General features: G+C 36.0%; 1 protein-coding gene across 6 annotated transcripts in view; it reads right to left on the bottom strand.

Annotated features, from left to right (window-relative positions):
• Nucleotides 1-26785, bottom strand: part of CWC22 (CWC22 spliceosome associated protein homolog) — a 75816-nt gene that overhangs the window by 34957 nt on the left and 14074 nt on the right. For 5 of the 6 annotated variants that reach the window (XM_055572049.1, XM_055572050.1, XM_055572051.1 and 2 more), the window contains exons 2-11: nucleotides 23553-23688; nucleotides 18517-18584; nucleotides 17049-17159; nucleotides 14298-14537; nucleotides 8034-8162; nucleotides 5511-5679; nucleotides 5179-5232; nucleotides 2852-2987; nucleotides 2555-2761; nucleotides 2374-2436 (exon numbers count right to left, since the gene is read on the bottom strand). In XM_055572049.1, the coding sequence (XP_055428024.1) occupies nucleotides 2374-2436; nucleotides 2555-2761; nucleotides 2852-2987; nucleotides 5179-5232; nucleotides 5511-5679; nucleotides 8034-8162; nucleotides 14298-14537; nucleotides 17049-17159; nucleotides 18517-18584; nucleotides 23553-23579 (1204 nt within the window). In that variant the 5' untranslated portion in view covers nucleotides 23580-23688. Of the gene's footprint in view, nucleotides 1-2373; nucleotides 2437-2554; nucleotides 2762-2851; nucleotides 2988-5178; nucleotides 5233-5510; nucleotides 5680-8033; nucleotides 8163-14297; nucleotides 14538-17048; nucleotides 17160-18516; nucleotides 18585-23552; nucleotides 23689-23876; nucleotides 23955-26785 lie in introns of all 6 variants that reach the window. The other variant, XM_055572048.1, reaches the window with a different exon arrangement.

Below are 26785 nucleotides of genomic sequence, written 5' to 3'. Positions count from 1 at the left end.
AACAAAGTAATACTGTTATTTCAAGGAAAATAACCAACAGTTATTTTCAGATATTTGCCACAATCATCAAATGAGTCTTCAAGAGAATATCAGAATTCTGGAAAACATGTATCTATTCCTATGAGCTTGACAGCTTCCCAAAACATTAAGATTTTTCTGATAAAGACAGGTGGTAATATGAATAAATGTGATTTTTTGAGAATATATTAATGTGTCAATTTAACTTTGATAACGTTAACCCGTTAATACTTGGAAGATGTGAATAACTTAGTGCATCAGTATTTTCCAAATGACTGAGGAAACATTTAACAAAATCATGCTTGGGTAAAAGATCCATTCAAAGTGACAGGCCAACAGATTTTAATGTTAACAAAATAGGAAAATTAATGGATATAATTTCAGGTTTCACAGTGCAATTAAATCATTAAGAAACCACTAGCTATTAAATATTTAATTGGAATAGTGTTAAACAGAAATATACACAATTATAATTCTGAAAAGGCTATACTCTTCCCTTTCCAACTACATGTCTATGGTGAGGTTAAATTTCCTTCATATATTTCAATCAAAACAACCTACTGCAACAGAGTGAAATCAGAAGCAATATGAGAATTCAATTTTCCCATTAAGCCAGACAGTAAATTGCACAAAATATTTAAAACATACCATTCTTTTTCTTAAATTTCTTTGTTCATAGTTATTTTTATAAAAACATGTAACTTTTGCAAATATGTACTAGGTTTATTATTGTTATTTTGAAATGGCCTAGTATTTTTTATAGTCTCCCTTTAAATTTCTAGTAAGTAAATGTCAATAGATATAACCCACATAAACAAAAGCTCTTTGGAATTCTCAATAATTTTTAAAAGTATAAAGGGATCTTGAGACCACAGAGTTTAAGGAATGCTATAGTAAAGAAAAGTACTACTTTCTTGGCCAAATGCCAAGAACCTAATAAAGAAATGGATGGGGAATTCCCAAGTATAAAAAAAGGAAAAAAAAAAAAAAACACCTCTATACCAGGTATAATAAGAATTCTACAAAATTACTGGTATCGTTTAGGGAGACTATGAAGAAGGAAATGGCAACCCACTCCAGTATTCTTGCCTGGAGAATCCTGTGGACGGGGGAGCCTGGTGGGCTGCCGTCCATAGGGTCGCACAGAGTTGGACACGAATGAAGCGACTTAGCATGCTTGCATAGCAGGGAGACTAGAGAAAAAGAAATTCATACGAAAAGAACAAAATAGATTGAAGGGGTTTCTCTATGTTTGGAAACTAAATTTATTAGAGAAAAAGGAATCTGGCATGTCCCTATTATACCAGATTTTAGGATAATGTATAAAATGGGAAGCTTCTTACACTTTTACTTCCCCTTCAACATTCTCCTTCTAAGCATGATTAAAGCACAGAATGCAGCAACGACAGAGTTCTACATCTCTGCTCTCTCTTCCGAGGAGCTTTCAGAGCTGTAAGTATTTGTTAGGTAAAATCACAACTCAAGGAAAATAAACTTATAAAATTATTATAGAATTATAATATGTAAAATAATATAAATAATTATATATTAGAATGATGTAAGTAGCTCTGAATATTAGCTCTAGAAGAAAAATGATGACACACATTAAAAAAAAAAATACAGTGTCTAAATACATGCTCTGTGGTAAGATAAAGTACTGTATTTTATTTATCTTTACACAAACATTTACTCTTGTATCAAAAAAGTAACTTACTCTAGGTGACTTAGCTAGTAATGGCAGAAACAAAATAGGAACCATTATCTAAACAAACAGTGTTTATGGTATACTAATGATGTACAAATGATAATAATCAATTTATCCATTATGTATATTAAGCTACCGTGATTGATTTTATCAGAAAGATATAAATCTGCCCTCAAGAAATAATGAAGTATACAACTTTATAACACAGTATAGCACTTAATCAAATACTAAATTGGTGGCAATTTAAGCAGCAACTCTTAACTGGAAGTGAGGTTAAATAACGGCCATTGTAATACACGGATATTTCTTAAGAGGGATGAAGCTGAAGAGTTACATAATTAAATAGAGAAAGAGGAGAAGGAAAATGAGTTAAATAATTTAAAATGAAGTAATACGGGTAGGACTTCCCTGGTGGGCTATAGTCCTAGGGTTGCAAAAGATTCTGACATGACTTAGAGACTAAACAACAGCAACAACACCACCGTGGATAAGCACTAGAAAGAAAAATAATGCACGGGCAAACGGTGAAAAGAGAACAGCTTCACAGAGCAAAGATTCCAATAGGCAGGGGTCAGAGTGATCTATACCATTCTATCAGTATCATACAATTAAGTAAACTTAAGGAAATTATTTTTTAAAGTTCTACATACCCTTCTTAATAGCTCTGTACTTCTCTTCATTCTCCATAAAATTAGGATCCATCTTGAAAACATCTCAAAAATAAATAAACACAAGTTAAGTTAGTGTTTATTTTTGATATTGACCTTTGTTTGTATGGCACTTCCCAATGACTTACTAAGAACACCTTACTAAGCACCACCCCTGACTTACTAAGAACATCTTCTGGATTATAGTCGTCTTCCAGAGGAAGCATATGGGTGAACTGATCATCTTCTTCCACTAAATCAAGTCCTTCTAGGATAACAGGGTGGTCCTTGAATCCATCCTTCCTTACAGCAAACATCACTTCAATCATATATTGAACCCTTTTGTCAATTTCAGACTCATGGAGAATGTTTCGAAGCCGTTCAAATATAGCTAAAGTTAAACACAAAGAAAATAAAATAAGCACTACATATAACAATACTCAAACTAAAGCTCAATCTCAAACCAAGGATATGTATTTACCATTGATCCCTCTTGGTGACACTTGTGTTAATTTGAGACCACATTCCTTAAGAAAACCAATAGCTACTTCAACACTGTCATCTGTTGGTCTTTCCAGAAGCAAAGTGAGCATTTCTAAGCATAAAACTTCATGAGCCTTGAATAGAAAGAAGACACACAAAATGCTTTCACATGTATTAATCTACTACTGATGGTAATTTTAAAAATTAGTAAATCTAGTTTTTACAGTGATGATATTGTACATATGATGAGCAAGTTTCATAATGTACATAAAAATACTCCAAATATGGGATACAATTTTTCTTTCACTTCCGTTATGCATCTGCAAAGAATTTCCTGATGATTTTTCCAAAAATCTTAATTTACTACACTGGATACTGGATTACTACATCTAGTTCTACTGGATAGAACTAGATGATTTATCTCTAGCAGAAATATTCCTCTTATACTCTCTATAATAGAAAGATACATTATCTTTAAGAAATGTCATAATTAACCTCAAAATAGAAGTTAAAGTCATTTATTAATTTTTAATCTGAGATGTTTTCATAACTACTATATGAAGAAAAGTAACATGTTTCTTTTTATAATATCCTTCTCCATGATCACAACTCTATATCCATTTCGCAATTCATTCTCTCAGCAATTCTGTTAGCAAACAGTTCTTAAATTACATGAATACTAGTTTTCTCAGAAAATTTCTTTCTATAGTTTATAGCATACAATGACAGTTTTGAATACTTCTATTTTTATTTAAATCAAACTCTACACTGGCCATGGTCAAAGTTTAGAATTTTATAAACACCACCAAGTAGAGAGGGTATAAAAGTATATCGAGAAGCTTTGCTGTAAAGGAAAATGGACTTAGGAAGCGTGTTTAAAAGACCATACATATGCCTTTTAAAAACTAGACTCTTACTTGAGATGGAGAGACAACTTAGGAAAATATCCTCTTCATATCTAGCACAATATCAAAAATAAACACTACATTTATTTTGGGAAGACAGGCAAGGCTGAACAGTCTTACATTAGGGACAAGAAAATACTGCCCTGTATTGCAGTTTGGAAGATGCAAAATACTTATCATTTTAACTGGTTTATGTGAATGCCAAAAATGTCTCCAAGTATAATATATATTCAAAAACTGAAACATATCTGTGCTGTTGTAGTCTGTGACATTAGGTTTACAGACATGTAAAATTATGTTTCTGTGATCTTAAGTAGAAAATTATCATTGTAATAATATGACTAGGTTAAAATCTAAAAGGTTTCTTAAAGTGAGTACTAGAATTTCATGTCGCAAAGAATTAAAATATTATTAAATGTTAGAGAAATAAGATTAAGTCTGTCTTCAAAATTCTTCCTTTTATAGATACAATTTTTAAAAATAATACATATCTGAAAGAAAACTGTGAGTATGGACAAGAGCAATTTTACTGTTTTCATTTTTAAAATGTGGCTCAGCTGGTAAAGAATCCACCTGCAATGCAGGAGACCTGGGTTCAATCCCTGGGTTGTGAAGATCCCCTGGAGAAGAGAAAGGCTACCCACTCCAGTATTCTGGCCTGGAGAATTCCATGGACTATACAGTCCACAGGATCACAAAGAGTCAGACACAACTGAGCGACTTTTACTTCCCCCTGGAGAATGGAATGTCAACCCACTCCAATATTCTTGCCTGGAGAATCCCAGGGACAGAGAAGCCTGGGGGGCTACAGTCCATGGGATTGCAAAGAGTCAGACAGTAGTGAGCGACTGACACATAACCTAACTTAACATAACAAATCAAAACTCTCTAACAGTGGATAAATAAAAAAATAAACTCAAAAACTAAATAATAAAATGATAAATTTTTGCATTTAAAACAGATTAAAAGTATTTAGTACACAATATTTTATAAAATGATTCTAAGAATATATGAGTATTTACATATACCATGTAGTTATACATATGAATATACACGTATATATGCAGTTGTGGGGAACAGCATTTTTTAAAGAATATCAGTTGTTAGGCTTTCTTGAACACTAGGTACAGGGAAAAGAGAAGAAAGTACCTTTTAAAATAAAAACACATTATAGTCTTTGAAGGAAAAATATGCAGTTAAGTAACCACGTAGAGTATTAAGAGTTTGATTAATTTACTAACACTTGTCCTGGGTTCCTCTTTACATTAAAAAATGCATTTATTATAGTTCTAAAATTAAAATATCATTCAAGATACTTTTCTGAAGAACTGTAAGTCAAAACAAAGTTGTCACTGAAGTGGCATCAAGCCTGTGGTCTAATGGCACTGAATGGCACCAAATTTTGAAAATAATTACTTACCACATTTTGATTAATAAGATGTGCCACAAATTTTGAAGCTGTCAGACAAAGTGGCTGAAAAGGGAAATTAGAGACAGTTAATCTATAAACTAAAACAAATTTTCATTTATCTATAGAGTCTACAGTTTACTTACACACTCTACTTAAAATATGTAACATGCAAGGTAATTTTAATGTGTTATAAAATAAAAATTAGTATATGTGAAAACATGACATTTCTGGAACAACAGAAATCAACATCGCTTACTAAGGTTGATACTTAATTACTATGGTTGATACGGTTTATTAATCTGTTATCTGTAGCAGTCTACTTACAAGTCGATTACATATACCTTATCATTTCTCCGATAGCCTTTTCGAAAATTAAGAATTAATCTTTTGAGGATTAACTCTCCAATTTGTGGGAATTTCGAGTTGATAATTGCCACTAATGCTGCATAAACATGGGTGAAGATTGGAGAAGCACTCTGTGCTTGCAAAACAGATCTGGATAGCAGGCCTCTGGTTAAAAGAGAAAAGAAAAGGAGTCAACAATACTCACTGATTTCATTAGAAGGAAAAAAATTCACCTAAAATCCAGCTATATTCAGTTCAGTTCAGTCGTTTAGTCGTGTCCAACTCTTTGCAACCCCATGAACCGCAGCACGTGAGGCCTCCCTGTCCATCACCAACTCCCAGAGTTCATCCGAACTCATGTGCATCAAGTCAGTGATGCCATCCAGCCATCTCATCCTCTGTTGTTCCCTTCTCCTCCTGTCCCCAATCCCTCCCAGCATCAGGGTCCTTTCCAATGAGTCAACTCTTCGCATGATGTGGCCAAAGTATTGGAGTTTCAGCCTCAGCATCAGTCCTTGCAAAGAACACCCAGGACTGATTTCCTTTAGGATGGACTGGTTGGATCTCCTTGCAGTCCAAGGGACCCTCAAGAGTCTTCTCCAACACCACAGTTCAAAAGTATCAATTCTTCCGCGCTCAGCTTTCTTCACAGTCCAACTCTCACATCCATACATGACCACTGGAAAAACCATAGCCTTGACTAGACGGACCTTTGTTGGCAAAGTAATGTCTCTGCTTTTGAATATGCTATCTAGGTTGGTCATAACTTTCCTTCGTCTTTTAATTCATGGCTGCAATCACCATCTGCAGTGATTTTGGAGCCCCCAAAAATAAAGTCTGACACTGTTTCCCGATCTATTTCCCATGAAGTGATAGGGCCAGATGCCATGATCTTAGTTTTCTGAATGTTGAGATTTAAGCCAACTTTTTCACTCTCCTCTTTTCACTTTCATCAAGAGGCTTTTTAGTTCCTCCTCACTTTCTGCCATAAGGGTGGTGTCATCTGCATTTCTGAGGTTATTGATATTTCTCCCAGCAATCTTGATTCCAGCTATATTACTTCTCTGTAAATCATCATAAAAGCTAAATCAGAACTAAAATTTCACTACCTTTATCTAGAGGAAGAAACTGTCTTACTAATAAATTAAAACTGATTTTGAGGAAATAAAATTTCAATCTGTACTTATATAAAATAGATTTAATATAACTTTTTTCAAAATTTTTTCTCTCTAAATATAAATCTTCTTTTCCAGTTGCCGTTCATTACATCTATTCATGAATTTAAGTTCTTAACTTCTTATATTAATTCACTTAACATTATCAAAAGTGAAGGGAGAAAAGACCTGCTTCAAAAGTACTGAACTTTGACTTAAAGTAAAATTTCCACTATGAGCCCATCATTCATATAAATTAATTCTGTGATTAAAGACAAATCGGGGTGGTTTCCATCTAAAAGACAGGCTTAAGTCTATTGTTCATGAAAATAAAAGTGAAAACAATATTCCTGAGAGATAAAGACATACATAAGCACTGAAGAAATAATGCTAAAACAAGGACAGGAATATAAAAGGTCCTACCTTCTAACTTATTTTGAAATGGACATGTTTCTATCAATGTATACATTTGATAAGAGAGATACAAAATGGGCTAACTGAAGAGTTATTTTTAGCAATGTAATAACAAACAATTATTTGATTGTCAAAAGGCAGAAAAACTATGTCTTCATAGTTATCAGGTTTAGGTATGACATCTGAATCACTAGAGTAGAAAATGAAAAAAGATAACTCAGTTTAGAAACTGTAACATCTTAAATTACCCTTGTAACTCTTGAGTCTGCTTCTTTCTGAATAAAATGAGAGTGCTTTCCCCTGGCTGCCTCCTGGTCACCTTACTAACCCCCACCAGGTGCTACACCTTACTTTGTGTGTGTGTGTATGTGTGTGTATATATATATATATATCCCAAAGTTTTGCATTGATGATCTAGGTCATATGGGAAAATAGTCCTCAGATTTTAAAATAAATAGAACATAGAATATTTCTATTTCCTTATGAGTTAAAATATCACAACTACTTAAAAACCACACAGAAAATGGTTGTTATTCCCTTCTGCTTTTCTAAAATTTATTACTTATCTTTCTCATTTCTTTCACATTCCCACTTTGCTTTCATTAGAAATTAAACTGGTGTGAGGAGCACTTTGTGTATATATAAAGAAATTATTTATTTTTCTTCATGCGTTTAAATTATGGGAAGTATTCAGTCAATAAATAACTGTGCCAAAATCATTATATGACATCAAAGTTTCTCAAACAGTAAAAACCCCACACAAGCTCTAATAGTTGAGTTTAAGTTATTTGTTAGTAGCTTACATATTTATAACAACTGCATTTTAAATACTCCTTGAAATTTTCTTTGAAATGAAGTAGCATAACAAATGAATGATTATTTTTCATGTAGATATTACTTTCCATTGAAAAAGTGCTATGAAATACTACAAATAAAACAGCCAATGCTTACCTTCCTCTAACTATATTTTCTTGAAGAAGTTCTTGAATAATAATACCGATATTGGAAATGTTGACTTTGTTGATCAGGCCATTGATAGATTTCTTCAGGGCTTCCCAGCTCATCCTCTGGTATGCCAAGCTAAAAAGAATTGATTTTAATAAAGATGAAAATTCAGTCAACAATTACAATAACATTGGAGAGGGAGATGGCAGCCCACTCCAGTGTTTTTGCCTGGAGAATCCCAGGGACAGGGGAGCCTCATGAGCTGCCGTCTATGGGGTCACACAGAGTCGGGCACGACTGAAGCGACTTAGCAGCAGCATAAGAACACAAAAAATACTTAGTGTTCCTTTATTTTTGAAATAATTTTCACAAAATGACCCAAAAGAACAATAAAATATATGAACACGATATAGAGATTACACCTAAACCATATCTTATTCTCCATATATGTGATACTCATGTACAAATTCCTTTTAATAACATAATAACATAATACAAGCATATGTAAGGATAACATTGTTCTTATGTCCATATATATGTGTGCTAGTAGCTTGGTCGTGTCCGACTCTTTGCAACCCCATAGACTGTAGCCCACCAGGCTCCTCCATTCATGGAATTTTCCAGGCAAGAGTATGAGTGAGTTGCCATTTCCTTCTCCAAAAGGAACTATAAAAAGAAAGAAAGTGAAGTCGCTTAGTCGTGTCTGACTCTTTGCAACCCCATGGACTGTGGCCTACCAGGCTCCTCCATTCATGGAATTTTCCAGGCAAGAGTACTGGAGTGGGTTGCCATTTCCTTCTCCAGTCCATACATATTGCAATTTATAATATTTATTAGTTAGATTCAGTACATGCTTATTTTATAACACTTAATTTACTAAACTTGCCTTTAAAGGAAATGTTTTAAAGTAAAAGCAACTATTTTTTATTTAAATTACAATATATAATACTTAAATATAAGCTGTAAAAAGGAAATTTGGTATTATGTTCCTTCTCATAAAAGCATGACAGAAGAAAAAAATTAAGTTTTAAACCAGAAAGAAATAGTATTAATCATAGAAAAAGGGAAAGTCATACAAAATCATGGAACTGAAAGACTGTACTAAATATATTAAAGAACATCTCTATATTTAAGCAGTAGTCCCACAGGCTTATTAGCTAAATGCTAGATGGCTACACTGGTTTTTTTTTTTTTAACTTAGAGCATAGGTAAATTATTTAGTCTAAATGGGTTTCTTTAGGTTGAACTTGGTAATATCTAAGGTCTTTTGAAGCTCAAATTCTACAGTTTTTATAATTATTTCTCTGTGGAATATGATTTCAGGTGCAAAAAGTCTCAACCTTTCCTTATATTTCTCTGGCAGTCTGGTGAAGGTGATGAACTTCTTAGAATAATGTGTAAATATATATAGGATAACAAAGGATACCAATCATATTGAAATAGAGCTTTCAAAGGATGAAAACAACAAAAGTTTGATATTCTATGTGCTTCTTAACACATTATATAGCAAGAACTGGTAGTAGGCATAATAGCTTCTTTAATTCAAGTAGCATAAACGGTATTTTGAGGTATTTGTAACAAACAGTCTGTTAATACTATAGTCTGCTGCCTACATTCCTGATAGAAATGTTAAACTACATCAACTTTAAAAGATGCAATTATTTCCAATTCACATTCATGGACTGCCTGAATTTTATCCAATGACCTCTTAAAAGTCTATAGGTTAAGACTCCCTGTTTTGAACTTTCCTACACTGTTAATGAATGACTATGCCAAAGCCTTTGACTGTGTGGATCACAATAAACTGTGGAAAATTCTGAAAGAGATGGGAATACCAGACCACCTGACCTACCTCTTGAGAAACCTGTATGCAGGTCTGGAGGCAATAGTTAGAACAGGACATGGAACGACAGACTGGTTCCAAATAGGAAAAGGAGTGCGTCAAGGCTGTATATTGTCACCCTGCTTATTTAACTTATATGCAGAATACATCATGAGAAACGCTGGGCTGGAAGAAGCACAAGCTGGAATCAAAATTGCCGGGAGAAATATCAATAACCTCAGATATGTAGGTTATTGATATGGATGACATATCATGGATGACACCAGCCTTATGGCAGAAAGTCAAGAGGAACTAAAGAGCCTCTTGATGAAAGTGCAAGAGGAGAGTGAAAAAGTTGGCTTAAAGCTCAACATTCAGAAAACTAAAATCATGGCATCTGGTCCCATCACTTCATGGAAAATATATGGGGAAACAGTGGCAGACTTTATCTTTTTGGGCTCCAAAATCACTACAGATGATGACTGCAGCCATGAAATTAAAAGACGAAGGAAAGTTATGACCAACCTAGATAGCATATTCAAAAGCAGAGACATTATTTTGCCAACAAAGGTCTATTTAGTCAAGGCTATGGTTTTTCCAGTGGTCATGCATGGATGTGAGAGTTGGACTGTGAAGAAAACTGAGCCCAGAAGAATTGATGCTTTTGAACTGTGGTGTTGGAGAAGACTCTTGAGAGTCCCTTGGACTGCAAGGAGATCCAACTAGTCCATCCTAAAGGAGACCAGTCCTGGAGCATTGGAAGGACTGATGCTGAGGCTGAAATTCCAATACTTTGGCCACCTCATACAAAGAGTTGACTCATTGGAAAGGACCCTGATGCTGGGAGGGATTGGGGGCAGGAGGAGAAGGGGACGACAGAGGATGAGATGGCTGGATGGCATCACCAACTCTATGGACATGAGTTTGGGTAAACTCCAGGAGTTGATGGAAAGGGAGGCCTGGCGTGCTGCGATTCATGGGTTCACCAAGAGTTGGACAGGACTGAGCGACTGAATTGACTGACTGACACTATTGATGGGAATGTAAACTCGAGCAGCCACTATAATGAACAGTATGGAGGTTCCTTAAATAGAATTACAATATGATCCGGCAAGCCTACTTCTGGACATACCTCCAGAAAAGACAAAAACTCTAATTTGAAAAGAAACATGCACCCCAATGTTCACAGTGGCACTATTAACACAGTAGTTAAGACATGGAAGCAACCTAAGTGTCCATCAACAGATGAACGTGTAAAAAAGATGTAGTATGTCTACACCATGGAATATTACTCATGCATAAAAAAGAACGGAATATTGCCATTTGCATCAACATGCATGAACCAAGAGATTATTATACTAAGTGAAGTAAGTCAGAGAAAGACAAATATTCTATTGCTTACACATGAAATATAAAAAAATAATACAAATAAACTTATCTACAAGAGAAACAGATTCACAGATACAGAAAGTATCTATGGTTACCAAGTGGAAGGCAAGGGAGGGATAAATTAGGATTACGGGATTAACTGATACACATAAAGTAAACAACAAGAATTTACTTTGTAGCACAGGGAACTATATTCAATATCTTGTAATAAATAAAAGAATCTGAAAAAGAATACATAACTGGGTCACTTTGCTATATACCTGAAACTAACACAGTATTATATTTTTTTTTTTTTTTAAAGCATGAATATAGTTTAATGATTTCTCAACAGGCAAACATATGGATATTCAAAACCCACAAGAAAATCAATACCATTTCTAGCGCCTGAGAACCCAATATATATATTTAGTTTAACAATGATAAACCCTCTTTCCTAGAAAAGTATAGTACTCCAAATTTTGTGATAATCACTTTTTTTTTTAATTTTATTTTTTAAACTTTACATAATTGTATTAGTTTTGCCAAATATCAAAATGAATCCACCACAGGTATACATGTGTCCCCCATCCTGAACCCTCCTCCCTCCTCCCTCCCCACACCATCCCTCTGGGTCGTCCCAGTGCACCAGCCCCAAGCATCCAGTATCGTGCATTGAACCTGGACTGTCAACAGTATTATAAATTAACTATGGTGGTGGTGGTTTAGTCGTTAAATTGTGTCCGACTCTTGCGACCCCATGTCTGTAGCCTGCCAGGCTCCTCTGTCCATGGAATTCTCCAGGCAAGAATACTGGAGTGGGTTACCATTTTCTTTTCCTGGGGATCTTCCCAACCCAGCGATCAAACCTGGATCTCCTGCATTGCAGGCAGACTCTTTACCAACTGAACTACAAGGAAGTCCCCAAATACTTTAATGAAATAATAAAAAAAAAAGAATGCCTGTTTTAGGGTGCTATACCAGGTATATCAAGGAGGTGGTAGTGAGAGCTGTCTACACTGGTAAGAAACCACATTTTATCACTGACACTGTCATCAGCAAACACTGAAGATAAAAAGCAGACGGCAGTTAATTTCATTACTGTTTCTAAATTCTCTATAGATTGCACATTCCCTTTCTGCCTGCATCTGAGGTGGAACTCCTCCTGCTCTCAACCCAACCCTTTGGTATGTTACTATACAGAGTAGTAAGCTTTACAGATTAACAACTAGCCTGATCAACAAGATACTGCTGATACATAATCACAAACTCTTCCATTAAACTTTGGTCAACAGACAATAATCAAGTACAACTGTACTTCTTAATTAGGAAACCTACAATTAACGTGATTTAGTATCTGCTGAGGAAAGACTACACTTTTGTTTCCTTTATAGCCTATAGGCAGAGTTCACCTGTACATAAAATTATCTTCTATGAATCTGCTTAAAATTGCATATATTATTCTGCCCACATTACAAAGAAGACTTGGAGATTAATGACAATGCTTTCAATCTTTTACAATTAGGATTATTTTGAATGGGGTCAGAGACAGTACATATTTTTCACTAATACTTCCACTACTGCCTGCTATAAGAGCAGCATGCCTGCATGAACATGAATCTCCCAGAACGCACACAAGCAACTTCCAAATCCCTTCTCTACATAACACTGCAGGCATCACTAAGTGCTAGTCTATGAAACATAAAGAAAAACTTAGTGTTTTAATGTCATTTAAATGTCCCCTTCTAGCTCATAAATTTTTTATACTTTATTTCAAATATTTATAACTATTTTATAAAAATGACATTTCTACCTCGTTAATTCTTACAACAAATTTATATTTCATTTATATAAGGTTCTCAAGTACTCTCAAGTTGCCATGAAAATACACAAGAAAGATATAGACGACTTTCTTGACTCACCTGTAATCTGTTTTTCTTATAAGTATACCTACCTTCTATCCCAATCTTTTTCTTGACTACCTGGCAACTGAGTGATCATTTCAATCTTGGGCCATAGTTTTCCTGGTTATTATCTCATTTCACTAGAGAAAAAGGCCTTGAAAACAGCTGCACTTTTTCTACATAGTTTCTCATCATTTCAATTATTTTGAAAAGGGAAGTAAAGGTACTTAGAGAATGGTCACATATGAATTTTGATTATTTGCCTCAGTGCGGCAAAAAGCTGTAAGATGTTATGGTCTAAAAAAAGTAGGGAAAAGAGAAAACTGTCAGCTGCTTCACAGGTTAGTACAAGGGCTGACAAACTACACCCAAGAGCCAAATTTAGCCTACAGCCTGTTTTTGAAAATAAAGCTTTATTGGAACACAGCCATTCTCATTTGTGTACATGTTTTATCTATGGCTATATTCAATATAATAGTGAAGCATGCATCCTTAAGTTACGCCCAGCTCTTTGAGATCCCATGAATTGTAGCCGGCCAGGCTCCTCTGTCCTTAGCATTTCCCAGACAAGAATACTAGAGTGGGTTGCCCTTTCCTCCTCCAGGAAATCTTCCCGACCCAGGGGCTGAACCCATGTCTCTTACATCTCCTGTATTGGCAGGTGGATTCTTTACCACTGTGCCACCTGGGAAGCCCTACAATGGTGAAGGAGAGTAGCTACAACAGACAGGATAATGCACAAAGGCTAAAATAGTTACTATCTGTCCTTTTATAGAAAAAATTTGCCGACTCCTGGTTTGGTATAACTAGAAAGATCCATTTTAGTTCTAAAATAGTACTCTTGATTATCAATGAAAAATGGACACCACTAATAAGCATACAACTACAAAAGGAATGGTTTGAAAACAGTAAAAGAAAAAAAAAAAGATAAGTGACCTTTCCTCAGACTTTTCCACTTATTCATGCAGAAAGTAAAGACGTTAAGAGCTGCTGTCAGGGAAAATATTAAGCAGAGCTCCAGTGGAGCTTCTGAAGGCAGGAGGGAAAGAAGTATAATTTGAGGTCTCTATCATTATGGACTCTGCATGTAAATTCTCAACAGTCAAGGTTAATTGGAACATAGATGACTTTTTTCAGTGAGAGTGTCACCGCCTTATATACTTAGTGGTATTGACATGCCTGTTTTTATCTGTAATCTGTTCCTGCATCATTCTGAGTTTTGCAGGAGGAATATACGCTCCACCAGTGCGAGTAAGAAGAGGATCCAGCTCCTCTTTCTTCTTCTTTGCAGTAGGTTCATCCTGAGCAGAGGAACTCTGGGTAACCGATGGTTCTGGGCTTCTTCTCCCAGGAGATGGTGATTTCCGGGACCTCTTCCGATCCACATCTCTTTCTCTGCGTTTCTCTCGGTCTCTACTTCTGTAATACATTTTTTTGATGGAGAAAAGATGACACAAAATACATTCTTAAATGAACTGCATACCAAATGAGTGAGACCATTTGGGGGCCACAGATTCAGATAAGGAAAAGGGGTTTGGTAGTGCCTCACAGAGAAAATGTAACTTAAACTAGGTCATCAAGGCTCGAGAGTATTTACATTGTGGGCAAGGTGGTGAGGGGGCAGGGGGTGTGGGGGGAGGGAGGATGGCATTCTGCAACTAGTAGAAGACAGAATAACTACTAAAAAATGGAGCAAGGTTATTTAGGCCAGAATAAGTTGAAACAATAAAGAATAATGTATAACAGCAGTTGGAAAGATGAGTTTGACTCAGAATATGAAATCTTAAAAGACAAGCAACAGACTAAGTATTTTTATCCTGCAAGTGATAAGAAATCATTAATAATTTCTGAGTGGGATAGTAACATGAAAATAGTGTTTTCCAAAGACAAATTGGCCTGTGATATATGTGATAAGTTGTATAAATGAGAAACCAGAGTTAACCTCCAATAATAGCAATTTAGGAGTGAGACTGTTATCATAAATTGTAATTTGAAATTGTTTCCTGATAGGACTGGCAATTTATTATAAATCTCAAAATATCAGAACCTTCTGATTATTTTAGACAATGTGAAAAAATAAACCATTTTCTAGCCACAAAAACTCTTCCCTACTAATGCAGGTGACTACCCTTTGTAAAATGATTATATAATATTTTCAAACTATCAAGAAATAGCAAGAAAGAATGAATCTTTGCTGTCTGCTCTCTTTCCCCAGTGAGTTTGTCCACTTGGCTGCTTGATACATACATCTGCCTAGAAGCTCAGATTATTCTGCTCATGCTTTGTGTGACCACGAGTTATATGAATAACTATCACTGTACTACCAGGAAAGCACTTAGTAGATTTTACCTAAATCTAGAGGGTATGTTTGAAATAATATGTCTTAATACATGGAAAAGAGTGCTTCTAGTCACCTACCCAGGTAGCTGTGGAGAAACTGTTTTCCAACTGAAGCACAGAGACCCGAGTGACCGCCCCATGAAGACACAGCCTGTACCTACCAACACAATGTGAACAGTGGTAGCGGGAAAGTGGTTCCAAATAAAAACCCCAATTAGTCAAAGGCAGGTGCTCTGAACTCTAGCCACTGCTTTGTAACTGAGTTGAACATTTTACATCTACAGGAAAAAGCAACTCATTTTATATCTATTCTCTGTAGAGAATAGCTACAGAAGGAATTTACTGACACTGGTTATGATTCTTCTGAGAAACACCAGGTAAGACTGCTTGTTGGCTGGTAAAATTGTGTCCTTATACACTTATAGTGTTTCTCCTTCAGAGTGCAGAAGCAATAGTCTTCTCAGTCTAAATAGAAATATTTCTCAAGTGTTTTTCTACTGTTAGCCTTTATAGTCTACATAATAAACAATGTGCTTACTTCACAGTGTGTGTGGATCAAATCAAACTTTGTATACAAACACTGGACTAGACAAGGAATTATAGTGAAGTAATACAGTCAGGGGTACGGATATAAACATAGGCTCTGGAGTCAGAATTGAGCTCAAATCTCAGTTTCATTATCTACTAGACAGATAACAGCAACCTGAGGTAACAATCAGTTCTAACCCACTTCCTTATATGTAAATTGTGAGGTACAGTACCTAGTATATAGGAGTTTTGACAGCATTTGAGAAGGTCTGAGAATGCCTAGCTCACCAATCATGGTGGTAGCAGCTGCTCTTATTAAAGTGTCATTAAGGTGACAGCAGATAAACCTGTCTTTTGGAGGTTAATTTAATCTAACGTTTATACAGACAGGTTACATGTTAGAAAGTAAGCAGTGAAAAGGAAATTTTGGCTGCAGATATCAAATAATGCGCTTGGTTCCAAACCATGGAGAAATCAGATTAAAATTCTAGTGTGGTATAGTCTAGGTAGTCATGGAATAGATGATATGAGAGAGACATCAAAAAGGATATAGAACTATGTGAACAACAGTACATGGTAGGCAAGTTCTGGAAACAAGATGACTAATAAAGTGGGCAGTCAAGTTCTCTAAGACTCAAGTAAGAATAATTTATACTTAGAAAATGGTAACTTCATTCTCAATGTCCCTCTGCCATTATGTAAATTAATATCATTCAATATCATAAATGACTTTCATTCAGTAAACAATCTCAGAAGTCATATAAGCCAATTCCTCATATAGCACAGTATAATGAATAAAAGCTTGAGACCTAGAGTCAGACAGACGAGGACTTGTCACTGACACACTTTTAAAACATGAACAAATGACTTAACTTCTCTAAGCTTCATTTTCTTCATCTATAAAAGGCATATATTTACTGCAATAAGAAGCTAATTCACATTAAGTCCTTATTAGAAAGCCTGGCACCTAAAAACATCCACTTAATGCTAGCTGTGATTATTATTATGCATAAAGAAAATTTAAACAAGTATGTTTCTATAGTTAAAATATGCAATACTAACCGTGACTCCATGCTACTATCATAAGAACGTTCTCTCCTTGAACGCTCATAGTCTGACCTGCTGGAATCAAAGTAACCTCTATCCCGAGGAGATCTTTCTTGTTCTATGTATCTAACACATAAAATAAGAAAACCAAAGTTACAAGTTGAAAACAATGATGTTATACTTAGAAAAGTCGTATATTGGTAATGGTGATGTAACTCTATGACTGTATAAAGTCCTATCAAGTGGATCTTAACAAACAGATTATTTTGTTGACATCTATTCACTTAGTCATGATTATAAAAGCTTTCCACTGGTCTGCAAAAAAACAACTCCTGGAATTCACTTAACCAAGCCTGACATCCTGGGCATACTGTCCTTAGCAGAAGATACATATTTGCATATCATATACAGCTTAGTGGGGACAAAGCTCCCCTCCTGCTGTCGAGCTGGCTCATTCTATCAAAGCACTGCACAGTGTCACTGGTCGGCCTCCCCTGGGTGTCAACCACTAGTGTCATTGGTTGGCCTCCATAAAATCCAGTTATTCCACTCCAAAAGGCTACTTTTCTCAGCTCCTACTCTTAAAGTCATATTGTTAGATATCTGTGAGAATGGACTGAATGATCAGCAAACAGGGATAGTTAGTATAAGATTTGCCTTTGAATCTCAAAAGTCAATAAAATCAGAGAACCTTAAGAGAAGTTAATACATACACACATGATAAATATACACAGTAACATAATCTATGTTTCATATGCATATCTACAGTTTATTTGCATACACACATATGTGTGTATATGTCTATAGAGAGAGTTTCTAAAACATATATACAGGGAGGAGGTGATCCATGAAAGACAATAAGTAGATGCAGAACACAGTAATTAACTTGTGTATAAAGCAAAGGCTTTTTGAGACAGCAGAATGGAATATGAACAAAGTACACAGGGAATAAGAGATCAGACAACTGAAAGAAAATCTAGAGGATGCTTCTCCTTTCATAAATTCTTTTTCAAGTTATAGCTTACTAAGTGAAATAACTGAAGTCATACTATGAAGGCATGATGAACATTAATGGTAACATTTCTGGGCCTTTGAACTTAACACAATTATGGCAAGATACATATAAAAACATTTGAAAACTATAAAGAGCCATGTAAATAAAAAGGATTAGTATTAACAGTAAGAGCACTTCAAAATAATGTGATTTCAACTAAACTTTCCATTTTATAAACTTCTATGCAGTATTTGACATATTAAAAGTATTCTCCTTCACCTAAAAATTTTCATAAAAATCTAGAATTATTCACTAGAAATAGAACAGTCATTCAAGGATGATCTGTTCTCAACCCCACTCAAGTAATATTTCCTGTAAAACCATCAAAAAAAGTTAGTAAACCTAAAATTAGAAATCTAAGAGCTAAATAATTTCTTAAACTTGTCGATAAAATTTTAAATGGTATTTAGAACACATAAAATTGTTTACCTGTCTTCTGGAGAGGAAGTCCTTTGATATGAATTATAATTTTCCCGTCTGTCATGACCAGAAGAATGCTTTCAATGGAAAAAAAGAGGGGGAAGGCAAATTTTAAAATTCTGTTAAAAAAACAAACAATGACACACGTATCTTGGAAAACTGGAAGTGCTTTAAAAATTATTTCAAATAAGATAAAACAAAATCTTCAGGCCATCCCAGGTAAACGTCTGTGGCAGTTACGTTTACTATAGATCAAATACTGTCATTAAACAACAACAACAACAAAAAAACCCCTCAAAGTTTACTAGAAGAAAATAATTCTTAAATTTTCGATGCCACTTAGCTAATATTTTATTCCTATGTAATGAGATTCAGATAGTAAAGAATCTGCCTGCAATGCAGGAGACCCAGGTTCAATGCCTGGGTTGGGAAAATCCCCTAAAGAAGGGAATGGCTACCCACTCCAGTATTCTTGTCTGGAGAATTCCATGGACAGAGGAGCCTGGCAGGCTCCAGTCCACAGGTCGCAAAGAGTCAGACACCACTGAGCTACTAACACTTTTACTTTCAATAAGATTTAAATTTATAGAACACCATTTTGATAAAGGCCTTTCCTGGCGAATACCACGACCAAAGGATGGAGGTTTTCTGTGGTTATGCCCAAGTCTTCTATAACCTTGCACTTATGTTCTTATCTCCTTTGGCTTAAGAAAACCATAACATTAGTCCAGGTTACCAAATCTGGACAAAACAAAAGAAACGGACTAACATATTTATGAAAATTCAATTTTGTTTTCAGGAAACATTATTTAAGTGTCTGATACAGCCTGTATGACATTATAGTAGGCTGTAAAGATTTAAAAAATATGACTTGTAAAATATAGCTCCTAAGCCAAATCCTTTGAAGAATAACATACAAAAAGGAAACTTCAATGTAATATGAGGCTGAAGATACATGTCACAATGAGAGAGAGCTATGAATTATCCAGTTTAAGAACATATCCTAATTTAAAAATCCATTTAAGATGCCAAAATATTTATAAACAGGTAAATTTTTAAACCACCTATAAAAATGTTCATATTGACAAGCTTATTTTTAAGAATTAAAATGATTTTAATTAACTGAACAGATTTTAATTAACTGAAAGGAAATACAGTATGTTTTCAAAGAATCTTAATCTTGAAATCTAAGAAAAAAATGACTCAAATAATGAGTAATTTGTTCCACATACTGACATGCTTGCCTCCTTAATGGGAAAAAAATACATTCAAAAATTGAAAATTATACTGCAAAGAAATGTAAACAAGCTCCAACGTCGTCTTATGTTACTGCTGTCAGTGCCTCAGTCACGTCCAACTCTTTGACCCCACTGACTGTGGCCAAGCTTCTCTGTCCAGTCAAGAATACTGGTTGCCATTCCCTTCTCCAGCGGATCTTCCTGACCCAGGGACTGAACCTGGGTCTCCTGCATTGCAGGTGGATTCTTTACCGTCCGAGTCACCAGGGCAGCCTCGCTCTTATGTTATGACTAATTAGCAACAGTTTGAGTCTATTATCACAAGTAAATTAATTGCTAATACAATCTCCTTAAGTATTGAATTTTTTGAATGCTGCTGCTGCTGCTGCTAAGTCACTTCAGTTGTGTCAGACTGTGCGACCCCTGAGACGGCAGCCCACCAGGCTCCCCCGTCCCTGGGACTCTCAAGGCAAGAACACTGGAGTGGGTTGCCATTTCCTTCTCCAATGCAAGAAAGTGAAAAGTGAAAGTGAAGTCGCTCAGTCATGTCCGACTCTTAGCGACCCCATGGACTGCAGCCTACCAGGTTCCTCCGCCCATGGGATTTTCCAGGCAAGAGTACTGGAGTGGGGTGCCACTGCCTTCTCCATGAATTTTTTGAATAATATACACTAATTAGACTAATGTGTGCTGGTGAATAAATATGTGATCAAAATTTATAATTTAAGGTAGTCAGTCTGGCTATATTTTATACTGAGTGCCAACATCTTAAAGTCCAGTTTCTAATATCTACAACTTTTAAAAATTCTTTCACTGGGCAGGCAGCATAATTAAGTAGAATTGTTCTGCACAACATCTGTTGTGAGCAATTGTTCAATATGACACAGGCTTCCATAAAACTTGACATCAAGATCCTAAACCAAATATGGAGCACAAGATTCATGCAATTCATGGTAACATCAAACACAGTATTTACTTATTTTTTATGACACACCCGTTCCTCCAGCTTAGACACTCTGGGGGATACAAAAGATAGGAAAAACCTTCAAGGAGATTAGGATCTTAGAGGAGAGATGATTATAAAGATTTCTACAGTTAAAAACATCAGATTATATGTGAGACAGATAGAGAATAGGGAGGAGAAGGGGAAGGAGTGGGGAGAGAAAGAAAACAATAAAACTGCATTCTCTACTTTTCTTTTACAAGACATGACAATTATTTTGATTACATTAGGGAGAAGGCCTCAATTCTGTGCTAATGATTTTTAACACATCTCCACAACATCTGTGGTGAGCAAGAGGGAGAAATCAAAAATACTGAAGTCGTGACTCAGGATTTCATAAATGCAATCAAGTTAACAAATGACTGGCACATATAGTCAGTGCTAATAGGAGATTTTAAGTAGGACCAAGCACTGGGGTACACAGTACCAAGAGTGACAGTGAGTAAAGGGGAACTTGAACTGGGTTTCAGAACATTTTACTTAATGAAAAATAAGTTAAAAGTTTGATCCAAATAGTAAGAACCTGAATTTCCCTCTTTCCCTTATCACAGAGGTTGGATTCGAAGTCAGAGCAATAGTTGATGGTAATATATTGTTGAAATTACCTTTAAAAATTCTCTAAATCTTTCTTTAAGCAAAGCAAATATGGTACACTGAGCAGTCACCTGTAGTCTCTGACAATGTAGATAGCAGTGCGAGGAGGTGATAGGAGCAGGAAGCCTGTGTCCAGAGGCTCTGAACATCCCTTAGGCTCAGGGAACAAGTCTTTAGAACAAAAAGAGAGGAGAGGCTGGAAGAGTTAGGGAGCTTGCCTCTAACCGACTAAGGAAGCTACGTAAAGTCAATGGAAAAATAAGGAATCGTCAGCTGAAGCCTCCTGAACCTTACAGACGAGGCCTCAGAACATCAAGAGAGGATCTGAGGTAAGATGGACCCAACCCAGCTAGTGGCCAACAATATGGAGAGGAAGGCAAATGAAACTGAGAACTGGCTGAAGAGGGTTGAGCCACTAAGAGTAAACAGCTTGCTGGGGACATTTCCCAGAAGATCCATGTGGACGACAAAAGGAACACGTGGAGAGGCCCAGTCTGAGAGAAACAGGAAGAGGACTCTGAGAAAGACCGAACACTTTTCGCTCGGTGTAAAAGGCAGAGACTGAACCGAGTGCTCTTGTCTAACATGGCTCAGTCAAGAGCCAGTTCTGCACAAGGTCTCCTTTCTCCTTAGGGCCCCAGCTCCTACCACAGTCTGCCATCTACTAGGCCCACAATTAAGTGTTTAACTGTCAGTGGACCAATGAATACAAGTTCCAAAGAGGCAGATTTCAGAACGCTATATGAAGAAGGTATCTACTGACAGATGGAGCCAGCTCCGGGACAGCAAACGCCCTGCCAAAGGAAATATGTAAGCACAGGCTGGATGTCTACCTAGGAGAGAGGCCTGGACAGTGTCTTCTCATACTCAAAAGAGGTTTGAAGAGATGGCCACAGAGCCTGTCTCGGTCCCTAAGCATACCAATTCATTCTGTTAAGCATTTATGACACCTCAAGCCTGGTACCTAGTGCCTGCTGTTAAGGAGCTCCTATCTCACACTAAAGTAGGTTTAGGGGTGCAGAGGTGGTGGAGGAGGGGAAAGGAGAAGTGTCTGTCTTTATAATCAAATAAAAATCCACCTTCCCCTTTACTGACTCCAAGATACAGGAAGTAATGTGCCTGCTTGTAGATCTATGAACTACACACATTGGCAAGTAGATCTGTGCAGCTGAAACGAAAAGGAAGGAGAATGGTTTGCTCTTCCACAAAGTCCACTCAGAGTCAGAGGAACAGGTCTGAAGCAGATGGAGTTACAGTTCTTATGACCACTCGGACTACCTCTACTATTCTACTATTCTCAGAACCTGCTCCAGCCACACTGGACTCTTCAGTTTTGCCTCTGTTGTTCCCTTTGCCTAGCACACTCCTCTCCTAGACATCTACTGGGCTAACTCCCTCATTTCCTTCAAGTGTGTGCTCACAAAGGCCCCCTTTCACTGGGCTCTCCCTATTGAAAGCTCCATCATCCAATTGCTACTGATCAACCTTACCCTATTTCTTTTCTCCATAGCACAATCTAGCATTTAACACTGTGAAAACACTATATAATCCACTTACATATTAAGTTTATGATCTATTTGCTTTCTCCACCACTAGAATGCAAACTCTACAAGACCAAGGAATCCTGTTTTATTCACCATTTTACCCAAAGTGCTCAAAACAATCACTGGGACATAGTAAGAAGTCAGTGAATATTTGGTGAATAAATGAATGTATAATGTCTAAACTACAGCACAAAATAAGTAGCCCATTTATGCATCTGCAATATGCAACAAGAGGTTCACTTGTAGACAGACATGCAAAAACTCTGACCAACTGAGAAGGCAGACAATCATCTTCCATTTTATACTCATGCAGGAAATAATGCTCTTTAAGAAGAATGGCGGAATTTCCTGCTGTTTGTTATTTTTCTTTTATACATACATGCTCACTCACATATACTTTTTTGATGTACACACTCATACACAAGCACACACACACACACACACACACACACACACACATCCTCCTCCACCCCTGTATGTTCTCTCAACCAACCACTTGACCATCTGGCCAAATATCTAGAGTTGAAATTGTGTTAAGTTCAATGTGTGTACGACACAACTCTACTGTCTGGTTCTACTGTCCTAATTATAGAAATGCATTTTTGTTTAAAGGGTAGAAGAACGACCACAAGTTTATGTTCTTTATTATAAGTTTCAAGCACTTACCTTTATTTGTGCCACACTGCTTTTCATTTTCTTTTGCCAGTTGATCTGATATGTCAAAGACTCCTTAAGCCGGCCCAAATAAATACCAAACAGGATGAATTCCTTGACAGTTTACCTTTCTGTCTGCAAATGTTACCTATAAAATATACCAAAATAAGCCTTTATTAATACTAATAAGAAGTGTGTAAAATAATGACGTCATTATTTTGGTAATTTTTGAAAAATGTTGAACTCAAAGTTATGTTCATACACAACTGCCATTCAAGTATTTTATAAGAATTGCATATCAATAGTTTATAATTTAACCCACTCCAGTGTTCTCACCTGGAGAATCCCAGGGACGGGGGAGCCTGGTGGGCTGCCGTCTATGGGGTCGCACAGAGTCGGATACGACTGAAGTGACTTAGCAGCAGCAGTTTATAATTTATGGTATGGTGTAAGGTAATGAAATCACAAAAGTGAAATAGAAAAAAAAATTAAAAGAGGTAGAGAATATAGACTAAAAACTGTGCTCAGCACTAAAATAACTGAAAACAATTTTAAATAAATCTAATTTGAATTGGAGAAAAGATGATACAGATTATCTCATCCAATCCTTCATTTTAAGGATAAGAACACTGTCAGATAAGTCATTTCAATGTTCTAAGTTATAACAATGTTCTAAGCTATAAAACAAGCTAGCAGCGGACTAGAAACCTAGCTTAAGGACACCTGACTAGGTATTCTTTTCACTGGACCACATACACAAATAATCTAGGCACTATAAAGTACAGTGATACAGAGTTGCCATCACAGTGCAGTTGGGGAGGCATATAAATCACTAAGTAAAGTTTCCTTTACCATGGTTATCATGCTATCTAGATTAGTAAAAACAAAACATAGCTGATTCTTCACAAATGTATCTATCTACAAAGTGTAACTGCAATCTAAAGCATATCATTGCTCAGGGACTCCCAGAGCAGAGAGAGCCAGAGAAGGGAAGTCCCATGTGCTCAATATACTGTCCCAAATTTCTGACTACACCTGCACCCATACACATACTAAACCCACACACATACTGAACAGAGTCCCACTCAGGATCACAGAACTGAACAGAGATGTGAACAACTCAAGAGACAGATGGGTTCAAGAGATAGAATTTGCAACTTAAGCCTTATCAAATAATCGCCTAAAGGGTCACCATTCCTCAGGGGAATACATCAGAATCCAAAGTCTTAACAGAATAGTAAAACATCCACAATATAATTTAAAAACAACTTATCAGATAACTGTGGCCCAATCTTGAGAAAAAAGACAATCAAAGAAAACCAATACTGAGACACCAACCCAGATGCTGAAATTAGCCTAAGAGGTTTTCAAAACATAGTCAAAAGTGAAAAGGAAAACATGCTTGTAAGGAATAAAAATATAGAAAATTTCAGGGAAAAAAAAAAAAACCCAAAACAAAAAATGAACCAAAGTGAAATCCAAGGACTGAAAAATACATGAAGCAAAAAAATTCACTGGACATACTTAAGAGCAAAATGGAGATAAAGGAAAGCCAATGAGTTTGATGTAAAATCATTAGAAATTATCCAATGTAAAGAATAGAGAGAAATTTTAATGAACTGTATTAGGGATATGTGGGACAATATCAATGGGCATTGTGTAATTAAAGTACAAGAAGGAAAGAGATAAAGAATGGGATAGAAGAAATATTTCAAGAAATAACAGCCAAGATATCCCCAAATTTGATGAAAGACACAAATTTACAGATTCAAGAAGCTTGAGCACTCCCCAACAGGATTAAGAAAACCACATTTACACAAATAGTTATATATAGTAGTCGTAATCAAACTGCTGAAAACTAAAGATAAAGAGAAAATCCTGAGAGCAGCAAGAAGAACAAACAACACATTATATATGGGGAATAATTCAAATTATTTCTGACTTTTCTTTAGAAACTAAGGAGACCAAAAGACAGCAGAATAATCTTTAAAGTGCTGAAAGATTAAGAAACTGTTAACTTTCAGCAAAAATAATCTTAAGAATGAAGATGAAATAAAGAGATTTTTTTCTGACTGAACAAAGCAAACAAAAACAACTAAGAGACATTAAGAGAATGCATCACCAGCAGACCTGCACTGCAAGAAATGCTAAGGGAAATAATACCAGATAGAAGTATGGATTTTCAAAAGGGAAAGCATAACACTGGAAATGGTAACTTTCTCAAGAAACATAAAGACTACTTTTTCCTTTATCTAAAATACACATATCTGTTTAAAGCAGAAACTGTGTTGGAGAAGACTCTTGAGAGTCCCTTGGACAGCAAGGAGAGCCAACCAGTCCATTGTAAAGGAAATCAGTCCTGAATATTCATTGGAAGGACTGATGCTGAAGTTGAAACTCCAATACTTTGGCCACCTGATGCAAAGAACTGACTCATTTGAAAAGACCCTGATGCTGGGAAAGACTGAAGGCGGGAGGAGAAGGGGATGACAGAGGGTGAGATGGTTGGATGGCATCACAGACTCAATGGACATGAGTTTGAGTAAACTCCTGGAGTTGGTGATGGACAGGGAGGCCTGGAGTGCTGAGGTCCACAGAGTCGCAGAGTCGGACACGACTGAGCAACTGAGTGTATGTATGCAGATCTATGTGGACTAAAATGGACCTACATGAGGCAAGGTTTCTGATTTTTTTCTGAGGCAGTACAATATGAACTCTAAGAAGCCTGTGAAAAGTTAAGGACAGACATGATATCCTCTAAAGAAATGACAAAAAAATGTAAATAAATATAACTAAAATGTCTACAGATAAATTAAAATGGAATTAAAAAAGTAATTTATAAATGCAGGAGAGAAGGAACAGAACAAAAAACAGAGAGGACAAAAAGAAAAAAATAAGATGGCAAACTTAACTAACTCTATGAATTAATGTCAAGTACTAATGAACAAACATTTCTAATTAAAAAACAGAAGCTACTCCTCCCTCACCTCAGGTGATACAGCCCTGAAGGTATTATAACCTAGTCTTGGCTGGATTTTAGGTCCCACTTGCCTCCTCAAAATGACTTACACAATGTGTATTTGCCATACACAAATCACAATTCTTTTCAAAGATTCTGTTTTTACGGCTATAAATGTATAGAGCTATAAAACTCAAAAAATTTTATTCAACAAACTTTTGCCCAAAGGTAATGGTATTTTTTTTTAACCTCTACATCATTATATTCTAGTATATCCTTATCATCT

This window comes from Bubalus kerabau, chromosome 3 (assembly GCF_029407905.1).
Source record: "Bubalus kerabau isolate K-KA32 ecotype Philippines breed swamp buffalo chromosome 3, PCC_UOA_SB_1v2, whole genome shotgun sequence".
In the NCBI taxonomy this organism is placed as follows: Eukaryota; Metazoa; Chordata; class Mammalia; order Artiodactyla; family Bovidae; genus Bubalus; species Bubalus kerabau.
Note: the sequence above shows the minus strand (reverse complement) of the source record. Positions and strands in the feature narration are given on the sequence as shown.